This window comes from Sturnira hondurensis, unplaced genomic scaffold (genome assembly GCF_014824575.4).
Source record: "Sturnira hondurensis isolate 20B ecotype Veracruz unplaced genomic scaffold, ASM1482457v3 Scaffold0004711, whole genome shotgun sequence".
In the NCBI taxonomy this organism is placed as follows: domain Eukaryota; kingdom Metazoa; phylum Chordata; class Mammalia; order Chiroptera; family Phyllostomidae; genus Sturnira; species Sturnira hondurensis.
The window spans coordinates 1,032,515-1,046,040 of NW_028077342.1; the positions used below are offsets into that span (position 1 = coordinate 1,032,515).

General features: G+C 44.2%; 1 protein-coding gene across 5 annotated transcripts in view; it reads right to left on the minus strand.

Moving 5' to 3' along the window:
- The window catches only part of ARHGEF9 (Cdc42 guanine nucleotide exchange factor 9), a 127,984-nt gene that overhangs the window by 14,585 nt on the left and 99,873 nt on the right, over positions 1-13,526 (minus strand). For all 5 annotated transcript variants that reach the window (XM_037045972.1, XM_037045976.1, XM_037045975.1 and 2 more), the window contains exons 7-8: positions 10,421-10,552; positions 2,235-2,478 (exon numbers count right to left, since the gene is read on the minus strand). In XM_037045972.1, coding sequence (XP_036901867.1) covers positions 2,235-2,478; positions 10,421-10,552 — 376 coding nt within the window. The remainder of the gene's footprint in view (positions 1-2,234; positions 2,479-10,420; positions 10,553-13,526) is intronic.

Here is a 13,526-nt window from a genome sequence, read left to right on the forward strand (position 1 = left end):
AATTAATGAAATAACAGAAAGGTTGGTGCAACTCCTTTGCCCATTTTTTTACTGAGCTATTTGGTTTTTTGCGATTGAGTTGTAGGAGCTCCTTATACGATTTGGAAATTAACCTCATATCAGATACATGGTTTGAAACATTTTCTCTCATTCAATAGGTTGCTCTTTCATTCTATTGATATTTCCTTTCCTGTGCAGAGGCATTTAGGTTTTATCTAATCCTACTTGTCTATTTTTGCTTTGTTGCCTAGGTTTTTGGTATCACATTCAAGAAATCATTACCAAGATCTAAGTAAAAAAAATTTTACCATGATTTTTCATGTTGATATTCACTATTCCCAGCACCATTTTTTAAAGAAACCATCCTTTACTAATTTTGTATTTTTGCTACCCTTGTTGAAGACATGTTGACCTATATGTGTGAGTTTATTTCTGGGCTTTCTCTCCTATTTCCTTGGTTTAGATGTCTGTCTTTATGGTATACCATACCTTTTTAACTACTGTAGCTTTGGAATATACTTTGAAACAGGAAGCATGATGCCTGTTCTTGTCTCTTAGATATCTTTCTAAGCTTTGTTCTTCTCTCTTAGATATCTTTAGCTATTATGGGTCTTTTTTGGTTCTACATGAATTTACGATTTTTTTTCTATTTCTATAAAAGTATCTTTGGACCTAGAGGCTATTGTGTTAAGTGAAACAAATCAGATAAAGAAAGAAATATACCACATGATTTCACTTACATATGAAATCTAAAGAGCAAAATAAACAAACAAAATAGAAAGAGACTCACAGATACAGAGAACAAACTGATGGTTGCCAATAGGAAGGGAGTTTGGGGGCCTTGGTGAAAAAGGTGACAGGATTAAGAAGTATAAATTGGGGCCCTGGCTGCTGTAGCTCAGTGGATTGAGCGCCGGCCTGCGAACCAGAGGATCACAGTTCGATTCCCAGTCAGGGCACATGCCTGGGTTGCAGGCTGGTTCCCTGCAGGCCAACTCCCAGCAGGGGACGCACGAAAGGCAACCATACATTGATGTTTCTCTCCTCTCTCCTTCCCCTCTAAAAATAGATAGATAGATAGATAGATAAATAAATAAATAAATAAATAAATAAACTCTTTTAAAAATAAAGAAGTATAAATTGGGCCCTGACTGGTGTGACTCAGTGGATTGAGCACCAGCCTGAGGACAGAAGGATCGCTGGTTTGATTCCCAGTCAGGGTGCAGACCTGGGTTGTGGACCAGGTCCCTGGTTGGGCGCATGCAAGAGGCAGCTGATTGATGTTTCCCTTGCACACAGATGTTTCTCTCTCTCTCTCTCTCTCCCTCCTTCCTGTCTAATTAAAAAACAAAAAAAAAAAACAAAAAAACTCCAAATAAAGTCTTTTAAAAAAACTACAAATTGGCCCTAGCTGGAGTAGCTCAGTGGATTAAGTGTGGACCTGTGAACCAAAGCATCACAGTTTGATTCCCAGTCAGGGCACATGTCTGAGTTGCAGGCCAGTTCCCATCAGAGGACACACGAGAGGCAGCCATACATTGATATTTCTCTCCCTCTCTCCATCCCTTCCCCTCTAAAGATAAATAAATAAAATCTTTTTTAAAAAAGTACAAATTGGTAAAGTGAATGTTATTCAATATGTTCAGTGACCACAAATGTCTTACAGGCATCTTAGCCTGGGTATAAGAATCCAGTAAGTCCTACAGCCCATACCCTTCACAAAGAAGCCTGAAGTTTATGATTAAAGCAGGTGCTATGTGTTGGCCCTCATCAGAGGCTTCTGTCACCAGACTGACTGGAGAGTTAGCTGAATATAATATCACTATAATATTAGCATACCTGCCTTGACTCACCTTTTCAAAGATGCTGGCATCTATCTTAGAATAGAACTGACAGTGCACTGAGATTACAGAATAGGCTGTATGAGTGCTTTTGCATTGGTTTGCTAATCAATATTTGTATATTTGAGAGAACTGAGTCTGAGGTTTGCTTTCAGTGTAATAGTTTTATCTAGCAATGAGACTGCAGAGGAAGCCAACCTGTAACTTACCTAACCCTGACTGATGGAAACTACTGGTATCTCTCAATAAGTACCTAACAATAGGGAACCAACAGAGTGGATTAAGTCAGTTTGCAATGGAACTCATCCTTCTGCCTCTAGAAAAATGAAAATTATTTCAAATCCCCTATGTGCTTTATAATTATATTCTTCTTTTTCTTCTCAGGTCACTTACCAATTTTTTCATCTTCCTGTACCATTTTCCTCTCTTCTCTGAAAGCCCTGAGCCAGCGTATCTTCTCCTCCAGCTTCTTGGCAAAGAACAGATGTACCTCCTCAGTCTCCTTGTTGTGAAGCTTAAAGGCGTTCTTCATGCTGACATTAAAGTCATCATCTCGGCCATCTTCGATGTCAACTACCTCATATTTATCCATGTCAATGCGGCCTTTGTAGTATAGGATGTCTCTCCGAATCAGGTCCTGGGGAGAAGGAAGAGAAGGCTTTTGTGAAAGGTATGTGGAGAGAGGGTCCCAGGAGAAGAAGCACACAGACACATCAGGATGGATGCTAACGGTGCCACTGTTTTGGACAACCAATGGGGGTTGGTTTCACCAAAACCTGAGCAGGTTAACTTAGCAGTGTGAGGTTGACAGGTTGGCTAACCAGATGTTCTTAGGCAAGGTCTCTGTCCTACATCCCAAGGCTCTGCCTCAGACCCCGGCATCAGTCCTCACACACAGTTGCAAGACTGCTGATGGGAAGCAGGAAGCATTAAAGCACACAGGCACTACTAGCAAAGGCTTTTCCTATTCTGAATATTTGCAAGCCTTTCAGAGGTGCAATATGAGCTGGTTAGTTGTTATCATTGTTGTCTTGCTCCTGAGTGCACAGAAGTGGATTCATCCTAACTCTCAGTCCATGAGAAACTCATCATTCATCCATGAATGATATTATTTCCATACATGTGTTTGCTTAATTACTTGTAATACTGTATTAAGTTTTAGGGAACCCATCACCCAATCCAAAAGCTATAATGCCAAGGCAACCTCCTTCTCAAATCCTATGTTCATCGTTTCCTTGATTTTATTTCTATACAGTTTATCTCATCTATACCCATTCCACTTATATAAGGTTTCAAAACAAAAAAATCAACACAGGTTTCAGGATATATACCTATGTGCAAAGACTATACAAAATACAACAAAAACGCATGGGAAATCCAAGACAGTACAAGGAGGAGAACAGGGAGAGGCAAGGAAGAGAGGAAAGAAGCGGAGGAGAGGAGGAAGGCCATAAAAAAGATTTCTTATGCTGGAAAGTAAGTCCATGGGTGTGCACTATATTATTTGTGTATCTTTTTGAATATCAAATATTTCTTAGGTTAAAAAAAGAAACACAGAGGGACAGATGAAATGACCTGTGGGCCTATGGAATGCAAGGTCTGACAAGGGTCTCTCCAAGGGGCCTTTCAGCCCCTCTTCCTTTCAGCACTGTCCTAAGCTTCCCCTGAGGGCAAACCTAATGCTGGGACACGTGATAGGGCTGAGTCTGGCCAAAGAGGACCCCAGGGAACCCTGTCCTGACAGATGTCCTCTGTTAGTGGCAAGGGCCCTTTCTGGCCAATTCTCCCCACTGTGTGCTTATCCTTAGACATTTAGGATAAATGTCTTTCCTAAACCCCTTTCCCAAACCTAAGTTTTCACACTGCATGGTGAACTGGGCTTTCCAGGACGGCCAGGGAAGGCTGTCCTTAAGGACTCCCAACATAGCTCTGTCAATCTAGAAGCATCGGGCTGGAAAATACAGATGTGGTTGAATTGCTTTGCAAAAAATAACCATCACATTGTTCTGTTTGTTCCAATAATGATCATTCACAGAAATAGGCTGTGAGTACAGATGGGTTCTGATCTGTTGGGTGCCCCTGACATCAAGTTCACAGAAGAGGAAGAGGTCAGCTGCACAGCATGGGCCAACGTGGCTCCAAACCTATTTCACAGCCTCAATTCCTTCTACCAGGCTCAGGGTGGACAGGCTCAGTCTGGCCAAAAGAATGGGGTGGCTGCCATGTGCTGACTTCCACATCCTCAGGAACGCTTTGGGAGAAATCTGGATTAAAAGTGGACCCTGTCAGGCAAACCTCACTACAAAAGCAGGACAAGGTGAGAATGGATCCATGGAACCTAGTTTGATCTCGTGCAGGCTGGAAACCTGCCTTACAAGACGTAATACAAACACACATAGACCTAGGAATCCAGGTCTGCACCACACAGGTGAGTGCCCACCACGCTTGAACACAGCCAGCCTCCACTGTCCGCCCTTCCTAACTTCAGCCTACAGCTGCCTTTTCCTCTGAGTTGGTGCATCATAATCATCGTCAGCCTTCAAAACCTTTACTGATTTCCAAAAACGGAAAGGATGAACAGGATCTTGAAGCTAAATTAAATGCATCAACTGAACCTCCTTATTGTGGTTGAGGGTTGGTTTTTTGTTTTGGGTTTCTGTTTTTTTTTTTTTTTTGTATTTAAGGATAACAAGCAACTAGAGACAGTTCTGCCTCTGCAGCATGGGAAGAGGGCTAGAGAGATGCGTCATTAAAATTCTCCCTTTGCCGGCTCTTTCTGACTCCCCAGAGGGTTGAATATGAGTTTGCAGGCACAGGCTTAGTCATAAAGCCAAGTATAATGATGTGATAGAAATGATTAAGAATGATCCACTGTTCGGAAAACCCAATCAGAAAGGGTAGGTAAGGCCACAAAGCAGTAGGAAACAGTGGAAAGATCGAGTTAGAGTCCAAAGCCCTGAGTTTTGAGACCTAGCTGCTCAACCTACTAGCTGTAGGGCTGTGGGCAAGCCACTTAACCTCTGTGAGCCTCAGTGTCCTTGTTTATGAAACTAGGATGATCATCCTTACCCTGGAAAATGGTTGTGAGGCTCAAATCTAAACATGCAGCTAGCAGGGCATGAGGCCAGCACCTCATAAACAGGGTGCTGAGCTGTCCTGCTCCCTGACCAATGTGTGGTGCCGTTCTAAAACCCCTTCCATAAACCTAAAAATCCCAATGCCTCCTTTAGTTCATGTGAACTTTCAAAGTAAGTTAAATATTGACTGAAAATAAATCAAAGCAAAGTTAACTCTGAACATTTCAAAGTTTACGTAGCCACTGCACTATCCCTGGAAATCTCACACACCCTCTTAGGGAGGGAGTCAGGGTGGCGGTGGCGGTGGCAGCGGTGGCAGTGGCGGGTGGTTTGCCACCCGCTCACCCAAATCAGATCCATACTTGGGCTCACACTAATGTGTCCTCCCTGCCCCAACAATGCCTTCTGTTCAATACTTCTAGGCCTCAAGGTTAAGCTCACACATTCCTCCTCCCTAAAGAAGCCTTCCCTGACTGTACCCCCCAGCTCCTTACTCTGGTCTCCCTTTTTGAATGCTAGCAGACTCTGCACCCTCAGGCAGTTGACACTCAGCTACCACGCTGGTGAGCCACATTTGTTCTGTCTCACAGCTTTTAGCTCTGCCTGTCCATGTAAGCTGTGCCAAGCACAGTACCTTCCAAGCTCTTGCCTCACTCAGGGGTCGTCCAGGGAAGCACAGCGACAAAGCCTCAAAGGTTTCTCTGCTCAGCTTCTGCTCACAACAAGGAGACAAATCTCTGCGTCCTGCTCACCTGTGGTTCTGTTGGTACTGGGCAGCCCCCATGCTACTTGTTAATGGCAGAATGAGTGCTTCCACTGCGATATGGTGAATAGGTGCTCACCACAGATGCTATCCGGGTTGCCACCAAGTTCCCAGCCTAAGTGGGGTTGTTTATAATAATACGTCAGCCCCCCCCCTCACATTCCCTCTCACTAACCTGAGATGGAAGATATGAAGGAAGCTAGCGCTTCTCCAGGAGCGCCCCAGCAGTCTGCACACAGGCACCCTGGCCCTAGCCGTGGCTCCAGCGAGACACCTGCCCCCATCCCTGACATTACATAATTGAAACGGCTGTGAGCTGTTTGAATTTGGACTCACTGGGTTTTCATGGCATTTAGTAAGATACTGTGGGACATTTTGTACAAATGACAGATGCTGCAATCTGGGGAATGCAACTGTTCTGGATTGCAGTCTTCCTTGCTTGCTTGTCAATGAAGTCCTCCTGACACTTTTAGAGGGGGTCCATGTGACACCCCCAGCCTGGGTCAGCCTGGTTTTCTCTCCCAATCTTAGGGCTGGGACTGGATTTTTCCTTCTTGTTATTTTATTCTAGTATCTAATGTGCATACAAGTTTGTATTTATTTATTTTTAGAGAGAGGGGAAGGGAAGGAAAAAGAGAGGGAGAGAAATATCAATGTGTGGTTGTTTCTCCCACACCCCTGCCGGGGACCTGGCCTGCAACCTAGGTGTGTGCCCTGACTGAGAATGGAACCGGCAACCCTGTGACCTGCGCTCAATCCACTGAGCCACACCAGCCAGGGTTAGAGTGCATACTTATTAATAACAAAATAAGAATAACAACAATGTAACAGTAAACACTTAACAGCATAAATTATGTGCCTAACACTATTCTAAATGCTTTGCATTATTTTCCAGCTTTATTGAGGTATATATTTAAGGTATACAATGTGATGTTTTGATATACATACACAATGTGAAATAATCACTACAATCAAACTAATTCAAATACCCATCACCTTTTTTGTGATGAGGGAACTTAAGATCTCCTTTCTTAGCATATTTTAAGAATACAACAAAGTATCACTAGCTACAATCACCATGCTGGTACACTAGCTCTCCAGAACTTATTCACCCTGTGTAACAGGAAGTTTTCACCCTTTGACCAATATCTCCCTATTTCCTCCACCCCCACCAGCCATTAACAACCACTCCACTTTCTTTCTTTATGAGTTCAACTGTTTTAAATTCCACATATGACTGAGATCATATGGTATTTGTCTTTGTCTTATTTTATTGGTGCTCATCCATATTGTTGCAAATGGCAAGAGTTCCTTCTATTTTAAGACTCAACAATATTCCATTATGCATGCATCACATTTTCTTCATGCATTCCTTGATAGCTAAATGCTTTGCATTTCGTAACTTAAAGAATCCTCACAACAGTTCTATGAGGAATGTACTGTTATAACCCCTTTTATGAGGAACTGTAGACATAGAGCAGTTAAGAAACTTGTCCAGGAATAAAAAATATTAAACTTTCTTCCCCCCTTCCCCTCTCTGTAAAAATAAATAAAAGCTTTAAAAAAATACTAACTGGCAGAACTGGGCTTAGGATCCAGGCTATGTGACTCTAGAATCTATGCTTGTCGAACCCGTATACTGCCTTCCAATGAAAATTTGCTGAATAAATGATCGGAAACACTAAATATGCAGGAATCATATCAATGGCTAATATTTACTAGGTACTTACTATGTTCCAGGCACTGCAACTATATTGTCTCAGTTAACCTTCCCGACTTCCCCTTACACATGGACATGATGATGATTCTTGTTTTGCAAATGAAGGAATGAATAGTAGGCACAGAGAATTTGTCCCAGGTCAAGCAGCTCACAGGAAAAAAGAAACTGGTGCCTTCCTGTTTGGTCCTAGAAGCCATGTTCTTAAGACTGTACACCTAACTGCTTCCTACTAACTTGGGTGGCTCTTCTATAAAAGGCTCCTGAGAAAAATTCTGTCATCAATCTGATTTGACACTGCGGAAAAATAAATGTTTAAAGTTAAAAAACTGGCCCTGGCTGGTGTGGCTCAGTGGATTGAGCATCGGCCTGGGAACTGAAGGGTCGCTGGTTCAATTCCCAGTCAGGGCACATGCTTGAGATGCAGGTCAGGTCTCCAGTAGGGGGCTTGCAAGAGGCAACCACACATTGATGTTTCTCTCCCTCTCTCCCTCCCTTCTTGTCTGTGTAAAATAAATAAATAAAATCTTTATTTTTTTCTTTTTTAAATTTAATTCTTGTTCAAGTACAGTTTTCTGTCTTATATTCCCAGCCCTGCCCCACCCTGAAATCTTAAAAAAATAAATAAAGTTGAAGAACTGACCAAGCTTAGACAAATTCTACTGTAAGAGACAGTAGAATCTAGGACCCAGGTGTTCTTGTTTCAAAGCCTCATCTTCTTCCTGCTCTATCCCCATCTCTGTTGCTATTTTTGTATTTCTAGTTGTTCCAAATGGCTTAACCTCCGAGTCTAGCCAATTAGTGCAAGAAGAAATGGGCCAAATGCAGAAAGTTCCTTGAACAGAAGTCCTTTCTCTAGCATATCATTACACTCTGTTTAGTTCTGATGCTCCCAGAATACAGTGAAAGCAACATAAACGCTGAGTAGTCCATTGCACAGCAGACAATAGAGCACGTCCACATTGGTACCATGGCGGCCAGGAGATATGAGAAAAAGGCTTACTGGTGTAACTGCAGGGCTCTTGGCAGGCACGCTAGTGGATGGCATGACGGAGCAGAGGAGAAAGGGACTCTCCTCCCATGTCCAGTAAAAAGGGGACACATGAAAAAAGTGGGGAAAAATCCCCCAAAACAGCAAAATAATTTCCAGTGTAATCATCTCAGAAACAAAAAATATACATCTACATAACTAAAAAAGCAGGGCAATGAGATGAAGAGGAGCAGTGACAGCCACCGTAGAGGACAAGAAGAAAGACAACAGAGTCTTATCTAGACTCTTCCAAAGAAAAGAGGGAGGACTCTGGCTGGTGTGGTTCAGTGGATTGAGCGCTGGTCTGCAAACTGAAAGGTTGCCTGTTCAATTCCCAGTCAGGGCACATGCCTGGGTTGCGGCCCAGGTTCCCAGTAGGGGGCTTGCAAGAGGCAACCACACATTGACATTTCTCTCCCTCTCTTTCTCCCACCTTTCCCCTCTCTAAAAATAAATACATATTAAATGTTTTTAAGAAAAGAAAAGAGGGAAGACAGAGAAATTTAAATAAGGGATCACATAGTTAGAAGCCACTAGTATCTTCACATCTACTATAATGGCCACTTAATTAATAAACATATATAAATGCATATATGTCTGTATGTATATATACACACTCTAAATCAAGCTGTACATTTTTAAGTGGCCCGGGCAAGCCCAATTTCTAATGTACAAAATGAGACAGTTTTTGCATAATAATATACAAAATGAGGAAGTTTTTGCAATGAATCTTAGGAATTAACTCTCAAAAATCTTGTCTCTTGATTTTATAGAAGTCATAGGAAGAGGTGGGAGGAGCTAAGAAGAAGCCTGGGTGTTTGGCCAAGTTCTAGAATCACGAAAGTTCTTCCAGGGTCAGCTCCAGACGAAGGGAGTTATCGTACCCATGCACTAACCAGCTAGTGGTTCCAGAGCTGGCATTCCAAGCTTATTCCCAACACCGAGGCACTTGGACTCAAAACTCAATCTCTTCTCCCAATCCACTGTCAAAGGCACATAGACAAAGATTTAATGCAAGATGTGCCACACACAGAGAAAAGGGTGTTTAAAAGCACGTATATGGTTCATGTCTCAGGCTAGAAAGAAAATAAGAACATTAAACTAGGCATTTCAAGACTCACCACTCCTCCTTAGACATATTTACCACTGGATGAGGATGAGAACAAAGGGACTGGATGATGAAGTAAGAGCCAAGGGTAGGACAACACATTTGGAAAAGTCACTCTAAGCATTCTTTGGTTTTTTTCCCCCTCCTCTTTTCCTTTTCTGGGTCCCAAATTCTTTCCAACAACCAAAAGTGGTCTGAACCTTATGCAGAGGGAGGACACATGGGCAACAGGACACCGGCAGGCTGCCTCAGTCTGAGTGCATATATGCCTTCCTCCTGCCTGCCAAGGATAAGAGACCAAGGAAACAACGCTCACACTGAGTCAGCCAGAGGTCAGCAACAGGAGTACGGCCTCTCTTGAAATGCATCACAGAGAGTTGAGGGTGGAGAAGAACACAGTTGGGACTTACAGGGAAGTGATACAACTTGTGTAGAAATTGGGTAAGGACCCAGGAAATTCTTGTACCACAAAAGTACATACCTGCCAGGAAAAGGTAGGAGACCCCTCGTTGGTTCTTGGGGCAGTGAGAGGCCAGGTGGCCAGAGCCATTAAAGTAAAAATTGGGGGGAGTGCTCAGGGAAGCCACTATTTACCAACTGGGATAGAAATATTGAAATGTTTCTGGGTGGAAGACAGTGAGAAGGATCACCACGTGAGGCAGTGGGAGGAAAACGTACCAACTTCAGAGCTTCACTGCCCACAAGCCAGCTTTGTCCGTGATACTCATGCCATACCAGTGATCCCTATGTGAATTGCTGCCAATCTCCAGTCTGTGTTTCACCCACCAGTTTTAGCCCACCTTCTTGAGAGCTGGGATGATGAAGGCAAGGCTGGTGCCCCTGGAAGTGCCCATATCCCTCTGGGAAGAAAGGGGTGGGGTTACCTTCTTGCAGAGGACCATCTGGTGGTCAAACAGGAAGAAGACCCGCTGCTGGTTGCGGCCATACGGCTGGTAGATCCAGGCCATCTCCCCGGTGTAGATCAGCTCCGAGCTCCTGTCTAGGATGTCCTCGCCCTGGGGAAGACATATGACAGTGAGAGGCATCCAGGTAGAAAAGATGGACCCATCACCTGCCTGGAGGCACCTAGGGCTGGGCACAGTCTGGGGCAGGAGGAGAACAGAAAGGACTGCTGGGAAAGGAGGTATGAAGGGAGGGACTCCCAGGAATCCTTGAAAGGCTCTATCAGCTGGAAAGACTCACACACTTGTTTGCCCTGAGGATGAAAGAGCCCCAGGACCTTCTAGGAATGTGGTAGCCAGTTGTCCTCTGCCCTTAGGGGCACCAGCTGCCATGAGGTTCATTCTCTAATTCTCCCTCTTTCCCTCTATAAATCTTACTCTCTGATCCAGCATTTCCTCCCAGCTCTAGTCTTTTAGACTCTTTCCTGTACTCAAAAATAAGCCTGAGCAAGTGGTAGAAGTCTGTCTGCTTCCCAGATGAGAAAAAAGGGATGGAGAGAGCAAGGAGATGATGATAGAGGAAAAAAGAATGCACTCACCCCCTTAAAAGAGGTTTTTTTTTGTTCTCCTCTCAGTTCATTAACATCTATTGATTAAATAGGCAACTTCATGACCTCATGCCCCTTTAGTTATTATACACAGGGCTGGAAACCACTTCTCCTCCTTGCTATGTAGAGTCTCACACACACACAAAACTAAGACACCTCATTCCTAACTCATTCAGTTGTACAGTTTCTAAGGGCTCCTTCTTTATGGTAACTCTGCTAGGTCAGGGGCATGTGGGGTGTCTGTCAGCTGCCAAATTAGACCTGGCACTTATTCTCAAGGACCTTACACCTTCCATGGAGGAGACCAGAACAGGTGTGCTCAGATCTCCTGAACAGCAGGCAAACCACACCAACGCCATAGGTATAGGTTGGTTCCTGGGCACGTGTGAAAATGGAGACAGAAGGTAGTGGCCCAGGACTCAGGAGAATTAATACTCACTGAGCACCTATATCGGTCAGACATTGTGTTACATACTTTAACTCTGCTTCTTCTGACCCTCACCATTGCCCTGGGAGACAGATATCCTCACTCTCATTTTACAGTCTGACGTACAGAGAGGTCGAGTGATCAGCCAAGGTCACCCGGCCAGTCAGTTACAGACCCACAACCAAACCCCAACTGTGCGGCTCCAGAGAACGTGCTCCCTCTTGTCACTGCATGATGCTGTCTCTGGGCCAAAGATTACTTGGAGGGTCGGTCCCTTCCTCTCTCTGGGACTCAGTTGTTTGAGCTGTTAAATGAGGTCCGTGAGGACAATGTCTAAGTTCCTCGCCCTGATACTCTGATGCTAAGATCTGAGCCTCACACCCAAAAGCTTGAAGTCAAGGTTAGAAATGAGGGCTGCTGGCTTTGTACAGTGGCAGTATCGTAGCCAATGAGGTTTATCTGAGGAGCGATTATTGCTAATAAAAATGGGGGCTGCTGCGTCACCCCAGAAACAATCACAGGCAAACAGCCCGGGCAGGGCATTGAGCCAAAGAGGGGGGTAGCTGGAAATGATGCTCTTGAGCATATCCTTTTCCCCCCAGTCTAACGTACTAAAAGGAAAAGAAGAGCTCACTGGGAATATTTCTAATAATACAACCTCCAAAAGAGAGCTCAGGATACTACTGTGACTCCAGATTCCACCCCAGGGATACCTTGGAACTTAGTTAAACACTCCTCCTTGAGAGACCCACATAGTAGCACAGAACCCCAGGAGACCCAGGGCCGGGACAGGAAGTCCTCAGAGGGCGGGAGCTGTACAGGTCTTCCTGTTGGAGGAACGGAAAGGTGAGACTGGTACCAGTCTGCCGTGCCCCGTCCTGAGGCACACCAGGAAAATGTGCCACCGTCCATTTTGAATATGTATGAAGTGAAAGAAAGCTATAAAAAGGAGCCAATGCCATCTATACAAAGATGGCCAGGATTACTTTTAGATGCAACACTTGCTAAAAGGAGAAAGATTGGACCAGGACTAAGACTACTTGTGGTCATCTGGTCCACCCACCGTACCTGGCAGGACTAGCCCAATTCTATTCTAAGGACTTCTTGTCACATGTTACTCCACAAACAAACAAAAACTTGGGAAAAAATGCAGGCCCTATGCTCACCAAGCTGGATGACAGTTGATGTTGGGCAACTCACATAGCCCCTCTATGCCTCAGCTTCCTCATCTTTAAAATAAGGGTAATAGTGGTACCAACCTCATTTGGCTGCTGTGAAGACTATATAAATTAACATATATAAAGTGCTTAGGGTCTTGGCTGGTGTGGCACAGTGGATGGAGCACTCAGCTGCGAACCAAAAGGTTGCTGGTTCGATTCCCAGTCAGGGCACATGCCTGAGTTGTGGGCCAGGTCCCCAGTAGGGGGCATGTGAGAAGCAAGCTACAGATGCATCTCTGGGACATCAATGTTTCTCTCCCTCTCTTTCTCCTTCCCTTCTCCTCTCTCTAAAAATAAATAAATAAAATCTTTAAAGTGCTTAGGAAAGTACACATCGCACTGTAGCTCTACATAAGTAAAAGTTATTATCTTGACTATTACTGTGTACCCTATGTTCTGTGTGGCATCCATATTTCTATTCGTCCTCACAGCAACGCAATAGGAATATACTGTTGTTACTCTCAAAGCCAAGGTCAGAGAAATGGGAAGTAATTGTGCCAAAGTGGATGGGTCCAGACTAGACTCCTTCAAAGCCCACATTCTAACTACCAAACCACAACAGAATGACAATCCCTTCAGGGAACAACCAGCTGCCTTGAAAATTTTCAGAGGTGAGAATCTCAGAAGGCTTGGGTTCTAGACCCACCACTGCTACCAATTTACCCAGTGGCCATAGTGAGTACAAAAGGTTAACCACTCTCAACCTGTTTCCTCATTGGGACAATGGGAATAATACAGTGCTTCCCATTTGGCCCACCTTATGTGGCTGCTGGAAAGCATCCAATCAGTCCACATGAAGGAAAGAGTCCCCTCAGAATCCAGAGCTCTCACCC